The sequence below is a fragment of the Ceratotherium simum genome, chromosome 3, assembly GCF_057802395.1.
Source record: "Ceratotherium simum simum isolate JZ-2026a chromosome 3, ASM5780239v1, whole genome shotgun sequence".
Lineage (NCBI taxonomy): Eukaryota > Metazoa > Chordata > Mammalia > Perissodactyla > Rhinocerotidae > Ceratotherium > Ceratotherium simum.
Window position 1 is genome coordinate 28,352,033 of NC_141902.1, and position 20,300 is coordinate 28,372,332.

General features: G+C 40.5%; 1 protein-coding gene across 1 annotated transcript; it reads right to left on the bottom strand.

The window, feature by feature from the left end:
* Positions 1-16,029: 16,029 nt before the first annotated feature.
* On the bottom strand, positions 16,030-18,611 carry RNASE10 (ribonuclease A family member 10 (inactive)). Its single transcript, XM_014781005.2, has 2 exons — positions 18,518-18,611; positions 16,030-16,676 (listed from the first exon to the last, which is right to left on the bottom strand). The coding sequence occupies exon 2, from the start codon at positions 16,669-16,671 to the stop codon at positions 16,030-16,032; it is 642 nt and encodes a 213-aa protein (XP_014636491.1). The 5' UTR covers positions 16,672-16,676; positions 18,518-18,611.
* Between the last annotated feature and the right edge of the window lie 1,689 nt (positions 18,612-20,300).

A 20,300-nucleotide genomic window follows, 5' to 3' on the forward strand; every position in this document is an offset into this window, starting at 1 on the left:
ACTTGAGGAGCTATTGCTTTCATAAAACAAAAACAGGGTGCTATGAAAAAGTAACAATAGAAAAAGAATAAACTCTTGGAAAATAAGTACACAAATATCAGGGGGAACAAAAGTATCAGTATTAGGGTCAAAAGATAAAGTCAAAGAAATTTCCAAGAAATTAGTTCCAAAATATGAGAAAAAACTAGAACAAAAGATGAGAAATGTAGAAGAGCAATCCAAGAGACCCAGTGTTTGACTAATACAGTTACAGAAAGAGATGAGAAAGGAAAAGGAAAATTGAATGAAGTAAATTTCCCAGACCTGAACATTTGAGTTTCCAAATTAAACCCTACTGCCACCACCACCACCATCCTGGCCCCAGTGCAGGATACGATAACCTGTATGTAAGCACATCAATGTGAAAATTGGGAACACGGGCATAAAAGATCCTAAAAGCTTGCTAGAGAAATAAAAAAACCATTTACAAAGACTCAAAATGGAATCAGCCTTCTCAACAATAGTATTGGGTGATAGAAGACTATGTAGCCATGTGTTTTCACAATTCTCAGGAGAGATCATTGTCAATCTACAATTCCATACCCAGGCAAACTATCAACCAAATCTGGGAATAGAATAAATACATTTTTTTGTATGCAAGAACTCACAAAATGTACCTCCCAAGCACAATTTCTTATGAATCTACTTGTGGAATATGCTCCCAGGAAAATAAAAAGAAGTAAGCAGAACAAGAAAGAGGAAGACATGGGATCCAGGCAACAGCGATTACAGGATTCCAGCTGAGAAACAGGCCTCCTGGGGCAAAGGCTGTAGGAGTGAAATCTCTGGGGAAAGGCAAGTACTTGCTAGGAAACGCAATTTGATTGAGAGGATGGATGAACTTGAGGATTCAAGAACTTGACACTTCCAAAAAGTGTAAGAAAATAAAAAAGAGAATAAATAAAATAATATTAACAATAAAATTAAAAACTCCAGGAGATACAAAATGTTGTTTAAAAAATTACAGTGTTATTGGATTTTCAGAAAACATTATTTGTGCATTCTAAATAATATAAATACTTTGTATCAATTTTCAGTGTTACTGTCAATGAACCTAAGTCTTACTTTTGGTTATAGAATGAAATATTAATATTAACAGCCATGACAATGTAAAACTAAAGTACAGATGAGTGAAGTTGGGAGATAGAGGCAAAGAGACTGAAAGAAAGGATAAGGATGCTAATATCTTCATTTTACGAAATAAAGACTCAACATATACAGTGTATAGATGAAACAGATACTAAAAGGGTTAGTATATTAGGTTAGAAAGGTAAGCAACAGAGAAACTAAAATATAGCTTTATTAGGAGGAAGAAGAGAAGGGAGTGATGTGGAGTGTAGTGCTAAATGTTAATCTGTCATAACATGAAGTCAATAGACACTTGAGGGGTTAATAAGTAGAGGAAGAGACTTTATTATAGAGACATTGAGGTAAGAGCTAGAAGTAGTGCCTCTTGAGCCGGAAAGTGGTGGGAAAAGAGACTGTAGGTTTCAACTGTGTGCATGTATTATTTTGATAAATACAAAACACGACTTGAGTGACAGAGTTTCTGTTTGCAATGATGAAAAAATTTTAGACATAGATGGTAGTGATGGTTGCACAGCATTGTGAATGTAATTAATGCCTCTAAATCGTATACTTAAAGATGCTTAAAATGTCAAGTTTTATGTTTACATATCTTTTACCACAATAAAAAAAAGTGTGACCTGAAGTATCATTCATCAGGCAAGTCCACCTCCTATAATACCTTTGCTTAGGGAAATGATTAGTCCTAGAATTCCACAAGATGGATTTAAGTGACCACAACTGTGAAGATTGAAGAACTGTGGGACCAGGGAATTACACAAGCCTTTGTGAAGATATTTGATTATTTCTAGATGTGACTCTGCCTGTTCAGAATAAAAAACCCGAGTCACCATTAAATAGAGTGTGCCAAAGGAGAAAGGTCCCGTCTTACAACTGACGGACTTTTTTTTTCGTACATCTAGTTTTGAGATTTTAACTAAATCTTTTTCCATCATAGGATTAACATTAAAAGAGTTACTTCAAAAAGTGGTTGAGATGACTAAGCTGGGCAAAATAAATGTTATAAGAGAAAAGCCAGTGAAAAGAAGCCAGGGTGTGGGAGCTGTTTGTCCAGGCTGATATAGATAATCTCTAGAACAGTAAACACCGGTGGTGGCATTACCCCAGGAGGGCAAGTGACAAGACTGAAGGTGGCTGAATAATGAGACATCCATGGCGCTTGCACAACCTGAGCACTATGATGTAATTTTCCTCCGGGAGAATTCTGAACCATTCCTTCTCTGTATATCTTCCTAAATGAACCCGGATTCAACACACTGAATGCATGACTGATGATACTATGCAGCCATCATGAATAATCCACTCAAATTTAAAGAGTTTTTAATTTGTGTTTACAGAGTAACAAAGGGTGTTTGTGCAAAAAGAGGGTTCATGAGAGTTTGTGTCAGGAAGTAGAATCTCTGGGAAGAGGAGACACTAAATCACTAAGAATTGACTTAGAAATGGCCTGTTCAATAAACGGTATGCAAAGTTAAATAATAATGAGATGCCATATTTGGCCTATCAAACTGTCAGAGAGTAAAATAAAAGATAATACCAAATTATGCAAAGGATATAGTGACGTGGGTTCACTCTGTATACTGGTAATGAGAGTATAAGTACAACTTTACTGAAAGGGAATATGTGAATAAGTACCTAAAGCTTTAAGATTATTATACTCTTTGACCTAATAATTTCACTTGGGAGAATTTGTTTTAAGGAAAAGAATCTGTGCAAATTATTTATTGTTGGAAGTCACCTTAATGTCCAAAAGTAGCAGAGTAGTTAAATAAATCATATTGCATTAATAAAATAGAATAATACATAGCTAGAAAAAGCTTTAAAATATGGAAATGCTAATATATAATTTTAATTTTCAAATCATATAACACCTCTTTCCCTCCCTTCCTTTATTTCCTCTCTCTTCCCTTCCTAAACAATCTAGGCCTGAAGCCATGAAATGAGGCAGAGCAAGGTAGGTATCAACAAGGAGGGCTGGCCTGGCATGAGGACTAGGAAGTCAGAGCCTGAAAGAGGTGAATAGGGTGTCTATATGGGGGCTGAAGGGAGTAGGGGTGAGGCATGAAGGCAGAGTCAGAGCCTGAGCAGGTAGAGGAGGTATCCACTCAGCGGGAGACCTGGTGTGGGCTATGGAAACCCAAATGGGGAGCATCCATGTAGGGGGCAGCCTGGCACAGAGTATCAGTCAGAGTGGGCAAAGGGCATCCACATGGAAGTGGGGACAGAGGCTGCAATGGAAGATTGGTTACATAAATGAAGATTGAGCAAATAAGTAAATATATTAAAGAAAATATGGGAGAAGTGGGTTATAAATGTGGAAATGGAGACATAAGTATGGAAAGGGAGAAAACTAATGTGAGCTCTGTGGGATTGGATTGGAGTTAGAGGTATTGGTGTGAACTCATGGTTTTCAAAGTAAATACACAAATAAAATACATGTAAGTGTAAGTGTGTGAGTGTGTGTGTGATTGGATCTTTTTGCCGTTTTCCCGAGCTCTGTCCACTGAGAGCACCTTGGAGCTCTCTCACTCCAACAACAATGAGCACACATCTAGCACCCAGATCTTAGTTTCAAAGAACTGTTCTCCTTATGATTTCCTTCATTAAGTAGTAGATAATAACAACAATAAACAAACACATAGGGACAGAGATTGGATTGGTGGTTACCAGAGGGGAAGGGGGGAGGGAGGAGGGTGAAAGGGATAATTCGGTACATATGTGTGGTGATGGGTTGTGATTAGTATTTTGGTGGTGAACATGATGTAATCTATGCAGAAATAGAAGTACAATGATGTACACCTGAAATTTTTACAATGTTATAAACCAATGTTACTGCAATAAACAAAAAATTAAAAAAAAAAAAGAAGACTTTTGCGAATACACAAAAATTACATAAACGTGCAAGAATAACAAGGACTGTTGGAACGTATTGCGCGTTATATCTGATTCAATAAAAGACTTTCATTTGCCTTTGAAAAAAAAAAAAAAGAACTGTTCTCCACTAAAACTACCAGATCTTTTTAGAGAAATGACTGGTTCCAGGGCAAGGAAAATTCAAGATGATCTTGGACCATCTCGTTTCTCAGAGCAAGAAAGTGCCTAAAGAATGATGGGGACATGTCAAAAGCACACTGAAGCCAGATTAAAAGGGCTTCCACTGACTACTTCTGGGACAGATTATGTAACTCATTGAATAAAACAAGAAAACATGAATCCATACTGATATAAATAAACACATACATTTAAAATGTGATGAGGAATTAAACTTGCATAGTTTCAAAGTACATGCATCACAAAATATTTATTAGTTACAAGAGAAAAATAATGGTAACCTCAACAGCAGCAGAGAAACCTGGTAAATTCCACCTTGTTCAAGTGAACAAAGTGAACATCATTGGTAATGGATCAAATTGAAATTGAACGGGATCTGCTAGAATGCTGTGGGAAGAACACGTATTATCTCTGTGATATCTCTATGAAAGATGCAGAATCTGAATTTAATCAGGACAAACCTACGTTGAGGGAAATTCTACAAAATAACTGGCCTATAATCTTCAAAAGAGCTAAAGTAATGAATCAAAGAAAGCCTGAGGAACTATATCAGACCCAAAGAGAATAAAGAGACCTGACAACGAAAAGAAACACCTGACTCTGAATTGTATCTTTTTTGCTATAAAGGACATTTTTGGGACAAATGGTTAAATTTTAATAGGATCTGAGTTAGATGGCTGCAAAATGTTAATGTCCTGGTTTTGATGGTCATGTTGTGGTTGTATATGCGAATTTCCTTGTTTGTAAGAAAGATACTCGAAAGTACTCCGGTGAAGGAGCAGTCAGCAAGTTACTTTCAAACGATTCAGGAAAAAAAGTTCTTTGTACCATACTTGCAACTTTCCTCTGAGTTTGGTATTATGTCAGACATTTTAAAATATGTTCTTAAAGTATAATACAAAGCTGCAAATAATATTTGATTCCAATTTTGCTTTTAAAGATATACATGTTTGTATGTATATTTGCATATAAAAAGACTAAAAGTATATGCACCAAAATATTGAGTGATTAACTTTAAATGGTGTTAAGTACATTTGACCATAACTTTTTCTTCCGTATTTTTCTAATTTTCTACAATGAATTTATTGCTTTTTTTCTTGCTTCATTAAATCACTAGAAGAAAAACTAGAAAATACAGATAAACAAAAAATTAATCAATTAAAATTGCCCTAAATCTCATCACTGAAAGTTAACCACTGATGATATTTTGACAGACATCCAGGATTTTTTACATGCAAATATATACATATAATTTTTTTAAAAATACATTCATGTTTCCATAAAATGCAATCATAATAAACACAGTATAAATTTTTTTCACTGAACTCATCTACGTTCTTCCATGTTAATAAACATAGGTCTTTATTATCACTTTAAGGGGCTGAATGGTATTTCACTGTTAGACTACCATTATTTATTTAAATAATCCCTATTGTTGGATATTTAGGATTTTTCACTTTTTGCTATTATAAATCATGCTACAGTGAACATCTTTGTTCATACAACTTGATACATGACAAATTAAGTCCTTAGGATAAATTGTAAAAGGGAGAATCCTGGGTCAAAGAGTATGAAAAAAATGTTTGGAGCTTTTACTGCATATTACCAAATTTCCCTCTAGAAAATATGTATCAGTTTGTATTCTTACTAGCCTGGCACCCTAACCTATGACACAATTGAATATTATCATCTTTTTCTTTGTAAGAAACTTTATATAACCAGACTAAATAGTAATCTTTAACATTTCTGGAGACAACCTGATAAACAAACACATTCCAACAGTTTGTAAATGTCCTGGAAATAATAGACTTTCTATGGTTTTTAACTAAATTGCTAGGTCAGTTATTAGCTGAGATGGGAGGGAAGTATAACCATTCTTTAGGTCCCAGATAAAGAAAAGAAAATAATGATCATGAATGGAGAAATGAAAAAACAATATAAAGAGCCATTCCAGGGGAGAAATCTTGCATTTCATAACTATATTGATTACTTATTGCTGTGTAACAAATTACCCCAAAACTTAGCAGCTTAAAGCCACAAATATTTATTATGTCACAGTTTCTAAGGGTCAGGAGTTTGAAAGCAGGTTAGCTGGGAGAGTCTGGTTCAAGGTCTCTTATGAGGTTACAGTCATCTGAAGGGTTAACTGGGGCTGGAGGATCCACTGCCATGAAGGCTCACTCACATGACTTTGGGAGGAAGCCTTAGTTCCCTGCTGATGTTAGCAGTAGACCTCAGTTTCTCACCACGTGGGGCTTTCCCTAGGGCTGACTGGGTGTCCTCATGACTTGGCAGCTAGCTTACCCCAGAGCAGGTGATTCAAGAGCAAGAGCAAGAGCAAGGAGGAAGCCAAATGCTTTCTTTCAGCTGTCTTGGAAGCAGCACGCCATCACTTTGATCACATTCTATTCATTAGAAGCGAATCACTGAATCAGCCCACTCTCAAGGAGAGGAAAATTAAGCTTACCTTTTGAAGGGAAGAGGACCAAGGAAGATATGAACATTAAAGCTACCACAACAACTAAAAACCATAAAGCTCTTATCAAGGCACCTCTGTCAGTCTCAGATATTGATGAGAGATGGCTGACTGTCCCCAGATGAAGAAAGTTGGAAACATGGTATAGTGGTAATACTATTGATTTCAGGGCCAGGAGATCTAGTCCATCTTTCTCATGAGTGGTATTGGCTATATATAAAAGGACAATCAGGGCATATTAGCCAATGTTTGCCAATGGGTCATGCAAAAATTATGAATTCAATTCAATACATATACATTGGGCACCTAAAATGTACAAGGCATTCTGTCAGTTCTGCTGACAATATTCCTCACTTAGTGATAAACAAGAGGTTACTTACCCAAGATCAGCTAGTAAATGTTGGAACTAGGATTTGAATGCAGGCTGCGAAGTTCCAGATTCCATGTGCTTAACCATTATGCCACACTGACATTCTAGAGTCTACTCTGCCTGCTTCCTTGCATGAAGTGACCTCCAAGCTAGGCCCTTGCCCTTCAGCTCCTTGGAGACCTTCAAGTAAAATGAGTTATCTATTCCTTCCTTACAATATGTACCTCCTAAAGAACCAGTATCTGTCAGGGCTTGCCCTTAGCAAAGGTATTTGGCCAAGTGGCCTAAAAGCAGAGCCTAGAATGGACATTCTTGAGCTAGTGATTCATTGAGGGAGTGCTCTCAGGGGAAACCTGTAAGGAAGAAACAGAAGCAGGATAGGGCAGAAGAAAAAGGTAAACAAAGATGTGATTTTAGCTGAAGTCTCACCCCAAACCTGACCCCATGAGGAGCTCTAGAACAATACTAACGTAAAATAAAGGCGAGAGGTCCAGTTTCTTGTACATCTGTATCAGTCACTCATTGGGCCCCTCAAGCTGGAGGCGAGTCTCTGGAGAAAAATGCACCTGTGAATTCTTGGCAGGTAACACTCACAGCAGCTGGGGGATGGCTGCACCTGCTTGGTAAAAGACATCTATCTTTATCAGTTGACCCTTTAGGTATCCTTTCCTTAACCTGGAAATACATTTTTCTATCCCCAGTCTCCTACTGCAGTTGCTTGCTGTATACTGATCTTGACCAGACCAGCTTTCTAGAGCAGTGTCAAGTGCTGAATCTAATTATCATCACAATGATCCCTTATGGATCTCATTTGTGGATGTGCTACAATAGCAGATGCAATGCTTAGTTTTAGACCTTTTTTTGTTTTTAATAAATGTATACCCAGTAACTAGCACACTGCCAAACTCACGCAAAAGCATTCATAGAGTAAGTGCTGTTTTGCTTTTTGTTTCTCTTGTTGTCACCTTATAAAGGTGCTGAAAATCCCACTCATTTTTTGAAGTTAAAAATTTTATATTCTTGTGTATAGGGATACACAATAAGTTTATAGGATATAATTCCAAACACCAGCCTCATGCTAATGCTGGAGAGCTGACATTTTCAAACAGTGGGGCATCCCAATGCCTCCTGAAATCCTATATAAAGAGGTCAAGGGCAATTACGCTTTGACATGGGCACTCACATTTCCCTTATTGTCCCTTCTGCTTCATCTTAATACCACCATCTTCCTTTCTCCTTCTTCTTCCCCTAAATCCAACTTTTACCTGGTTTCTGAATCGTAATTCTAATAAGGAGCCAGCCCAGCTGCTCCTGGAGGTGTCATCTCTGTGATTTGAATCACTTTCTGGAAACTAACTGAAGCCCAGTCTGCAAATGTGAAGAGGAAAGGGCAGGCCTGTGGGTAGGATACAGGGTACAGAGGCAGGAACATCAACAAATTACATGCTAAATCAAAGTATTGCTGAAAATAGCAACAACGCTGTTCCTTGGAGTCCCTTTTCATCTCACCAGGAATGAGTCTCTGCCAGGTGATATAACTTTACCACCTTGTGAAGAAGGGATGAAGAGGGCCAGCACAGTCTACTCTGCCTGCCAAGAGTGAGCACTTGAGGGATCTAAGAAGGAGAGTCCATGTCAAGAGCCTGACAAGGACATGAAACAAGAGAATTTACCCAGGATTTGGCTACAAACAGAGCTGCCTCTAGCGTGTGTGTGGCCCTGGCCGAATTTTTTGAGAGGGAAGTGGGGCCCCTATCTACATAAACAATTGGATTTTTGAATATATTTAAAAACTCATGGGCCCAAGTGTAGTATAGTGATTTACCAACGAAGATTTAGAATTATGGGTAAAGAAAAGATACTCACATATTTTTTTTATTGTCCAATCGATGCACATGCAGACTCTTTGCAGTGTCCAGGCACCATCTCTTCCTGTTAGCTCTAGGAACCATTTCTTCATGTTCTTTATTGTCAAATGTATCATTCTTGGATAATTTCATATCTCCCACCACTAGAAAAAGGTAGCACAATTTCATGGCTCTTCAAAGCCTTTCTGAATTGAAACAATATAGATCTTCTTGCCTCTGCAGTTTCCTAATGCCATTTATTTCATGCTGGCTCTGTTATGGCTCATGACGCTGAATAATCCACTGCGCTGCCCGTGAATACCAGCTTCCAATGACTCTCTCAAAGGTTACTTTGTTACCTTACATTGTTGATAATGACCACAAATGCAAGTCTTACCCAGTGTCTTAGTTGGTTCAGGCTACTATAACACAATACCACAGACTGGGTATCCTATAAACAACTGAAATTTATTTCTCACTGTTCTGGAGGCTGGAAGTCCAAGATCAGGTCATGGTCAGCTAGGCCCTCTTCTGGGTTGCACACTTCTCGTAGTATCCTCACATGGCAGAAGGGGTTAGGGAGCTCCAGGGGATGTCTTTTATAAAAGCATTTATCCCATTCATGAGGACTCCATGACCTAATCCCCTCCCAAAGGCCCCACCTTCTAACACCATCCCATTGGGCATTAGGATTCCAACATGTGAATTTGGGTGGGACACACATTCGGACCATAGCACCCAAACTATGCAGAAATATGAGAATGATAATTTATTTCTGGCTTTGTGGAGCTTGCCATTTGGAATTTTCTAGTGTAAACATAAAACAACACATCTTCCAAACATAACATATCTTCTCTTGAACTCTTTAGCCCATAATTACTGCGTTCTCAGAATACGAGCTCTTTCGTAACTGACCAGACCACACTCCTGCATTCCACACATTGCCACCAGCCAGGAGGATAGGCAAGGGGCCCATGGCAGAGAAAAAAGAGCAGTAGCATTTATACAAGGAATGACTATCCTTCATCTTGCATAGATTAAGACCAACCCAAGAGAGTATGTCATCACCTGTCACTCAGAGGCAAGAGAGGACACTGATCAGAAGTCCCCATTGGCGCCGCAGAGCAATGGTCTCAAAAGTCCTTATCAGAGACAGGAATAGCCACCCCATACCTCCAAATAGTGTACAGCTTGCAACGGGGAGGAGTAACCACCTTGGGTGCCAACAGTGGGAGGCTCACAGGGTAAGGAAAATGTGCTGTTACCCCTGCCACCCTCAAGTGCTATAGACCAGAAGTAGCAGAGCAGTAGGAACATGGAAAGGTGAAAGCCTCCCATGTATACACTCAAGTCCAAGTGTCAGTAGTGACCATTGGTAACCAAGAGTCCTAAATTCTTCCTGTGTCCAAGAAGTATTTGTGTCACCCAAAATCAATATATTAGCACCATTCTGGTAACCCGCTGTCATATGATCCCAAAAAGGAAATACCACACCAGCCAGGGGGATTATCCACTGACCAGACTATTTCCTGGAAACAGGGCCTAGCTTCAGGGCCCTAGGATGACCCCATAGGTACAAGTCCCAGAACTTTTTGGGGGCAGCTGATTGGCCCCACACATGGGGTAGGGGAGTAGTCCCCTGAAGGTGAGAAATGGGACTCAGGCCCACAGAAGTCCTAGTCCAAGCTCAGGGTACCTGACCCAGATGGCACTGTTGACCCCAGGTAGTCTCAGACACTAGAGGGGGACTTCCCATGTGAAAAGCACTCTAAAGTATAGGGGACCCCAAGGGGCTAGGCCCAGGGAAGGGACCATGTCTGCTCAGCCGTAAGGACTACACTGGCCTCAGGTACATAAATTTTGTGGCCATCCAAGAGATGGAATTTGAGGAGTTCTATAAGACCCCACACATTCATGTACTAGCCAATGTGACCAAAACCGAAATCCATGCTAATGGTATTGCACTTTGTATCATAGTACTGCTTCCAGAAGGATGCTATCAAAATGCTTGTGTGCTTTCTATGGGCAGTGGGCCTAGCAATACCACCACCCAAGGCAGCTGCATGCACTGAGACTCACTGTGGGCAATTTAATCTCAATAATCATAACAACCCTATAAAGTAGGTACTATCATTATCTCATTTTAAAAACAAGTGACCTAAGGTTCTGAGAGCCAAGAGCTACTATCCGTGGTCACAACTGCTTTTAAGCAGCAGAGCTTTGATTTTATCCCATGTCTATCTGACTGCCAAGAACTGGTTCTTTTCTCCTCTAGCAAACCACATGAGATTAGTTGGTAATCTGACTGTAGATTACTTTATAGTCTTACCTAGATGTTAGTCTTTAAGGTAGGCCCCGTGATAACTGTATTAGATGAACAAACCCAGGTGAAGGGCTTAGAAAAGTCTACAACAACTTTTCCCAACTAGAAACACTAGTTTTAGAAAATGTTATTAAATGATTAAAAGAGGGAGGGAGGATGAATTTCATGGTGAAATAAATTCAGAAATGCTGAATACGATCTCTGCCTATTAGAGATTCACAAAGCATGTTAATATTAAAGGTTGTAAGATCTGCATGAAAGAAACCTGCTTAACTCTGTTTAACCCAGCATCCCTCAAATCATTTCAACATCTCTGCTAACAGTCTTTGAAACGCCAATTTACAGAAAAACTTCCATTGGAGGGATAGAAGTAGAAGCCACAAGATGCCTGGACTCCACAGATGGTCAGGTCCAACCCAGGATAATTAAATCAATATTTCTGGAAGAAGAATCCTGGGATTATATTTATTGTATTTGTAAAGCTCCCCAAGGTGATTCTAAAAAGCATCCAAGATTGAGGAAAAACTTGTATAGAGTGTTCTAAAGACAATATTTGAGTGCCTTGCAGATGGTAAGGGGTCATTTTTTGGCTTTGGTTCCTCCTTCGCAGCCACCTTCACTATGTTCAATGCTGCATTACCCAACAGGCAGACGAAGGATGCGAGCAAAGCAGGGGCCAGAGAGACAGCAAGAATGATAATGAGAGCTAGAAGGAGACTGATTTTGAAAAAAATTATGTTTCATATTTTCAAAAGGATTAAAGTAGTCGTCCTGGTAAAATTCCAAACTTTGTTGAACTTTTTCATACGTATACTATGATTTAGTTGGGTTGGTGTTTTTTTTTAAATATCATGTTAGGGAATGTCCATAATCATCCAGAATGTTGGGCCTCTGAAGTCATACTCTGGCCGGTATTCATGCTCTGAGAGAAGGACTCAGAACCAGAGCTTCTCTCCTGCGCGGTCGTTCTCCCTCTCTCTCTTTCTCGCTCTCACTCTCTCCCTCTCTCTCATTTTCCTATAGTACCTAGTACATATGTGCTTAGCACAATAAATGCTTTTGGACTGACACAAAGACAAAGAATCCAGAATCCAGGCCCCAAACTCTACTTCAAGTTGAATCTCATCCTTTTAGTGCACAGGTGAGCAAACTGAATGGTGCCTCAAATTGGGAAGCAGCAAATGGAGGGAAGGGCAGGAGCCCTCCACTTGAACTACAGGTCAGCCATTTATGAATTAGGTCATCTTGGTCAAGGTAAACTTGGCCTCTCTGAGCCTGTTACTTATCACCTGTAAAATGGAGCTAAGATAATATCACCTCCTTACAAGGATTACATAAAACCAAATATGCATCAGCATCAGGTAGAGTGCCCAGCATACAATGATAGCTTCCCTCCTGCTTGTCTTGAAAAGAAAAGAACTCATACTGAGCTCTCTGAAACATGAATTAGGCTACTCAGTTTTTTTATTTGACTGTGCAGCATTTGACAGGAGCCAGAAAACTTGCTCCTCATAAGTGATTCTATGTTTCATGCAATTTTTATAACTTCTGAGGAGGTACTGGATAATCAATAAGCAGGTAATCCTTGATCAATAAATGTATCAAAGAATATGGAAGAAATTTAGAGTTGGTTCCACAAAGATGCTTATGACCTAACTAGGGTCAAATATTGTGTACTCATATAAATTAAGGGCTAATTAAATAGTATACAAAGGTCCACAATCCCTTACCTGAAACTTTTGGGGCCAATGCATTTTGAAACTTAGAATTTTTCTGATTTTAAAAAGCAATTTGTGGGAGTCACATATTACTTAAACATCTCTAGAAGAATCTATCTGAGGCAGTATTCATAATCAAACACATTGATATTTTCTCAGTGAAAGGTGTAATGGTCATATAGCATAAATAAAGGACAAATGAACATAATCAATAGGCTTGCATCATTGATTAAGTCATATTTCACATCTAAATGAGTTTTGGGGCCACTTGGAAAGAAAATCTTTCAGTTTTCTGAGCTTTGGGGACTTAGGAACAGTGGATGAGGGACTGAGGACCTGTTAAATAGGCTAAAGTACATACGCTGGAAGTACAAAGAGGGAGCTACATCGGAGCTGCAAGAGTTGGTGAAAGTTTTGTGAATGAGGCAGAATCTGGGCTATAATGAGTTAATTTTCTATCCCTTGTGAGTGAAGTATCCACAATGTCTTGTCTACATGTTACATTAGCCATGGCAGCTGTGTTTTTCTGCTTGAGCTGCTAGGAGCCCACAAGGAGTTTTTTAAGGTGTTTTCCTGAGATAGCCTCCATAGTTAGAAAAAAGACTGACCACTGCGATTTATCCAAAGCGGAAACTGGAAGGAGGAGATAGGAGTACTCATTGGACAGTGTGGGAGTCTTCAGGAGAGAAGCTGGCGGGAACCTAGAAGAGGATGTAGTCTCATCTCTGAAAGAGGGAATATAGGCTTCAATTCCTTGGTAACTCCAGTCTCTTAATAGTTCACTCCATACAACGGATCCTTTGGCTTTTGGTTAAGAAGTTAGACTTGGAACCCTTTCACATTCCATTCTCATTGCTAAATGCCTTTGGTTTACCCACTGGACAAATTCCTAACATGGCTGGTTTTCTCTGGCATCCACTCTTTCCTCTTGTCTGGCCTCACTTCTCATTTTCTCCTTTGCCTTAGATAATCTTTTGCCTGTTTCCCCTGAAAGGGATTCCCCATCAGGAAGAGCAGGAATCTACCTTGGCTGGGTCCTCACCTCTCGCCACTCCTTCACCACCTTTAAAATGTCAGGACAGCACACAGATACAGACACACTTCCTGCCCAACAACACTATTCCTAAGAGGTGCTTGCCAGGAGGGATGAGTCAGAGGTATGAAGGGAAATGTTGAATTGGGGGAGTCTGAGAGGATACTAGAGGCAACAGCTTTAAGTGGTTACCTGCCTGCGAGAACAGGGAGGATAAAGGAAATTGGGGAATGAATGAGGAAAGAACAGGAAAGTAAAAGCCAGGTCAGAGTACAACAAACTTTTTATTCCCTCCAGTCTCCCATTTGTGTATGTCCCTGACTCTTGAGTGTGTTACAGTCTAGGAGGGTGAAGTAGAGAAGCACCCCAGTGGGGAGGAAATCTCAAAGTCAGTCACACAGTGAATCCCCATAGCCATTTTCTCAGATACCCTCCTGCGCCCGTGCATCTTTTTTTTTTTTTTTTTAGATTTTATTTATTTATTTTTCCCCCAACGCCCCAGTAGATAGTTGTCTGTCATAGCTGCACATCCTTCTAGTTGCCGCACGTGGGACGCGGCCTCAGCGTGGCCGGAGAAGCGGTGCGTCGCTGCGATCCCGGGATCCGAACCCGGGCCGCCAGCAGCGGAGCGCGCGCACCCAACCGCTAAGCCATGGGGCCGGCCCGCCCGTGCATCTTTAACCACACTATTTCTTGATAGATTTGAATTCAGAGGAAACAGGCTGAGGGCAGCCGCTTACATCCTCTATTTACTCAACCCCATAGCTTGATTAAATCTAATCTCTTCTCCGCTGAAATTATTCTTTCACCAATTTTCTTGTTCTTCAGAGCAAAAAAGGGGAAGTGGTGCTGAGTAAGAATAAGACTCACTGATCCCATTCATTCTATATCTATTGAGCACCTCATGTGAGCACTATTCTACTTTCTGGACCTAATTGGGAAAAAAGGATCTCTCTCTCTTCATTTCTATGTCTATCACTCTCTTGACCCACCCTCCCTCCAACCCCCTATGCCAGACTTTTTTCTTTTCTGAGGAATGAATATTTGCCCTGAGCTAACATCTATTGCCAATCTTCCTCTTTTTTTTGTATGTGAGCCGCCACCACAGCACGGCCACTGACAGACAAGTGGTGTAGGTCTGCACCCGACAAGTGGTGTAGGAACTGAACCCAGGTCTGCTGAAGCAGAGCATGCCAAATTTAACCACTAGGCCACTGGGGCTGGCCCCAGACTTTTTGGCTATATGACCAACATCTTACTTGGCATGGCATAAGTGATGAGTGTTGGCTGAATAAATTTCTAAATGGATCCAGAGAAAGAACAGGGGGGGCCCAAAAAGAAGAGGAAAAGGAGAACAGAGAAAAGAGAGGGAAAAAAGAAGCAAACGAAAGAGGCAGGTGGTACAAGATGGGAGGAAAGGGAAAAGGGTTGAGAAGGCTCAAGAAAACGAGTTCTGTCCTTGCCCCAGCACGTGGTCCGTACCACCATAACACCTTACCAGCAGACCCCTACACCCAGGCCCTACATTTTTTTGAACTCAGGAAAAGAAACCCAATCCACGTTGTTCTCCAGATGCATTCACAGATAGAATCACTTTAATTTGAATCCACAGCAGAGAAGTGCTGTGTGGAAAGCCCCGGAGGCTGATGTGATTGCCCTAGAGGCTCATGGTTGGTAGCAGGGAAGGAGATGGGTAAAGAATGCATTAAACTTGTATAATCCACACCCAAAGACAAACAGAGCAGGGAGCAGACTGATGACCAGGATCACAGGAAAGACTAGAGCAGTTCTTCACTTATCTCTTTCCAGGGCGGGAGATAAGATCCAAGAGATGAGAACCTAGAGAGACTAGACATCATTACCCTCTTCTGCCACCTATAATCCCAGGAATAAAATGCAAATTGAGTGAACCCCAGGGCAAAGAAAAATTATATTTTCAGGGGAGAATGATAAAGAATAGGCCAGCTTCTCTTCCCAGTACCTTTTTTGCGGAATACCTAAGAGGAGGAAAATAGTGTGAGAAAGAAGTGGAAAGAAGAGGAAAAGGTAAAGAGGAAGAACATAAATTGCTTCCTTGTCCAGACCTTCATGTTACCTGGAGCTTCATGTCACTACAGGATATAATAATGAACTTTTCAAAAATGAAAGTTAGGTAATTGCAATGAGGAGTGACTTGGCCTGGTTTGGATAACTTGCAGAGTGTCAGATCAAAAGGACGGGAGCTTTTGTGACATTTGGCTCCCTTGAGGTCACAGGCAACAACGGGACTATTACAGACAGCTTTGACTGTATCTAGATCCTCATGGATGAATGTGTACTGGGTTATGCATGGGTGGTTGTGCCCCTTCACCTTATGTGCCATTAGGGCATTGCATTCCCTGGCTGTCAGGTCAAGCCTAAGATAGTCTTTGTTGCTCTGAAAGAGAGCCTCAGCTCTGAGCATCTTGTTTCCTCCAACTTCATCTTCACCAAGGATGGTATCTTCTGGCCACCCAGGTTGCACCACTCCTTTGTTGCTAAGCAGCAGGGCTTCTGTGGTTTGGGTGCCCTCTCCCTTCTTAGTGGTCTCGGTCTTCTCCTGTGAGTCACTGGACCAAAAGTCATTCAGTGGTTGATTGCTATCCTCCAGGACTGCTGCGGCCATCTGAAGCCCCAACCCCAGGCCCAACCCCAGGCCCAGCAACAGCAGCAACATCATGAAGAAGATCTGCACCAGAGTCAGCTTCATTTTGCCTAGAGGGGAGGAGGGAAATGGAAGGACTGACTGTGAGATGAAACTTGGCTCTGGTAGAGACCCTAGACTCCCTAAACCCTGACAGCATAGTCTTTGGGGTCTCCTCTCCCTTCCTAACATTACCCCATCCCCCTCAAGGCAGGGATATTTTTCTCATTCATTTCCCATTTCCCCTGTCCCTCCCCACCACATTCCCTGTTGCTGTATAATAACATGTGGGTCCTGCAGAATGGGAAGATGACCGGGGAGGCAGTTCTGAAATTGGATCACATATGAGGAATCAGTGGAGAAAGTTGATATCGGTTGACTCTTAAACAGGAATTAGTTCCAAATAACTCAAGAGAATGGTTGAGAAAACTCACAAGTACAGTGTCACATTTTTCTTGAGAGAAATTCTTGTGGAAAGCCTATTCTCTATAAAGGACTAGATTGACCATAGGAGACCATTTCTCTATTTTAGCCCAAATTTATTTTTGCTTATTCAAGTATCTATTGCTCCCCTGGCTACTCACTCTCCCACAAAAAGATTAAAAGGAGTAGAAAATGTGCTATAGTCCATTCTCACTCCTAAGCTGAGGCCAGGCAGGGGGGAGGGGGGTGGTGATGGGGATATGCCCAATTTCAATCTCAAGACCCTGCTAAAACTACATCTCGTTGTGCCAGATCCCTTCTACTACCAAGATCTCTTAGCACTTGGGTATTTTCTACTGATTAGCTTTATACTTTCAGGGAAGAAACAGAATAAAAATGAAACCAAAAAAAACAAAACAATTGGGGCTGGCCTGGTGGCACAGTGGTTAAGTTCCAGGTGCTCTGCTTCAGCAGCCCAGGGTTCGCAGGTTGGGATCCCAGGCGTGGACCTACACCCACTCCTCAAGCCATGCTGTGGCAGCATCTCACATACAAAAAAATAGAAGAAGATGGGCACAGATATTAGCCCAGGGCCACTCTTCCTCCAGCAAAAAGAGGAAGATTGGCAACAGGTGTTAGCTCAGGGCCAGCCTTCCTCACCAAATAAATAAATAAATAAGATAAAATAAAAAAATAAAAACAAACACCTGACCTGACCTGCTGAGGCTCCCCTACTGATAAAGATTCTAACGAAAGCTGACAGAAGGAGCATGTATCTTTGTCCTGCTAGGCCAGTCTCACGCCCTTATCAAAGAGAGACCTTCCCTATCAGATAAAAGAATTGCTATAAAAAACATTATTGAGACAATTGATAAAATTAGAATATAGTCTGCAGAATAGGAGTATTATATCAATGTTTGATATACTAAATTTGAAAATTTTACTATGATTATTTAAGAGAATATCTTTGTTCTTAGAAAATGAACCCTGAAACATTAAGGAGCAAAGGAGCATGATGTATGCAACCTACCCTCAAATGGTTCAAAATATGGATTATGTGTATCTGTATGCATGTGTGTTTACAGAGAAAGAAAGAATATGATCAAAAAATTGTGGGAAAAAGCTTTTTAAAATAATGTATCTGGGTGAAGAGTATTCAGGAGTTCCCTGTATCATAATTGTAACTTTTCTTTTTTTGTGTGTGAGGAGTGTCCCTGGGCTAACATTTGTGCCAGTCTTCCTCTATTTTGTATGTGGGACACTGCACAGCATGGCTTGATGACGGTGTGTAGGTCTGCACCCAGGATCTGAACCTGCGAACCCCTGGCTGCCGAAGTGGAGTGCCCGAACTTAACCACTATGTCACTGGGCCGGCCCCCTGTAACTTTTCTTTAAAGTTGAAAATATTTCAAAAATTTTTTTAAAATGTTGAAAAGAGAGAAAGTTTCTCATGTTGTTCTCTGGGGCTCCCAACACCACTGTGACTTACCTGCATACCTAAGGAGCTTCAAAGATTCTTGTGTCCTCCCGTTCAACAAGTTCTTCCCTCCCAGGGTTTCCTTCTCTCTGAGAAGTGCCCTGGATGCTGGTCTGCAGAAGAATGGTTATCTTCTTGTGGTCCATGTGCTCTTAAACCCAGACTTACTTTCTAAGCCCACGCCCCCTTCCACTCTCCCTACCCAGCACTGAATAAACACGCTCAGCCAATTTCCTTCCTGCTCCCACGAGCACTTTGAAGTAGATCCAGACATCCAAGACAGGAAATGTCTCCAGCCTGGGAAACTGCAGATAGTTTTATTTTGTCAGTTGATTGCTCCTCGCCTGAGTTACACCCACTATCCTGTGGTTTATACAGCCTGGCCTTGCCCATGAATTTCAAACCAAGTTATTTCATTATATTTTCCACACGTACTTCCTTTAGCCCTTTCCTGTCATTTCTGGAATGTCAAGATCTTTGGCCTTTGCTTGGGCCATCTCTCCAACATGGTCATTTTGCTTTTCACATTTTAGAACTGTATCATGACTTCATTTGAAGATTTAGAGTATCTGAGTCAATCACAAATTTCCACATCTTGACCTACGAAGCCTATCCCAGGTCTCCACTCTCCACTCCCTCTTTCCAACCCTCAGCCAATAACTGCATTCCCATAAGAACATTCAGATTTTGCAAACCTGATAATTCAGCCCTAGATAAGAGAATATCCAAAGCAGCACCATTGCCATCAGTCCCTGTAGCCTGGGTGAATAAAACCAGGAGGGTTCCAATGTTGATTCTATTCAATTCTTTAGCTAAAAGTGATATCATGAAATAATATTTTTAAAAACACTCTGCAGATTATTAAAGCACTATAGAAACCCTCTCTAGACATAAACAATACCCTTTATGAGGATGTTTTGCTTTGTCATTCAGGCAGGAGTTTTCAGATGGTGGTCTGGGAACCACTTCTGTGATCTGCAAAGTCTATCAGGCTGACCCTTTGCAGTGCTGATGTTGATAATTTATAATAATAATAATAACAACAACAACAACTAACCAATATTGAGCACTACCCTCATGCTAGGCATTTATTGCATTTCACCCTCACAGTTTGCCTGTGTTACCCATCTTTGGTGTCCATTCTTCCCATTCCTTCTGGTGAGGTCTATTTGCAACATGATGAGGAAATAAAGAATCCTCTGCTGAACCCAGGAGCTGTGTAGAGTCAGCAGGGAGAATATATTCAACTACACGCATCATTTGCTTCTTTATTATTGGGGTGTTTGGTTACTAGTAGGGATGTTTGAAATTAACCCTTGATTAAATATGAAGACAGGACCTACGTCTGTGGTCTAAGTATAACCTTTAGACTGGGCAGGTTTTTATTTCCACTTTTTCCTTTTATAGGCTACCGTTTTCTCGTTTTCTAAATTTGAATAATAGTAGCTCTTACCTCATTGGGATGTTGGGAATATCATATAAGACACTGCATGTAAAAGAATAAATGTATTGGCTACTGTTGTTATTGTTACTATTATTTCTATCATATGGCAATTACCAAAACATTCTCATTACCCTATCAATGCTATTTTCCTATTTAGAAATAACACGTACTAAGAACTGCAAGAACTGCAGGTACTAACACTGCTCACTGCTTCTCCTAGAAAGGAGACTTCTCCTAGAAGTCAAACAATATCCTAGAATCTCAGAGAAAGAATTAAGGCTCATATAGACTGATGCTTTATTTTACAAATAAAGAGACTCGAAGAGGTTAATGTCTCAGATGCTACAGATA

Coding starts and splice junctions, on each gene's coding strand:
- RNASE10 (XM_014781005.2), bottom strand. CDS start 16,671: ATGAAGCTGACTCTGGTGCAGATCTTCTTCATGATGTTGCTGCTGTTG.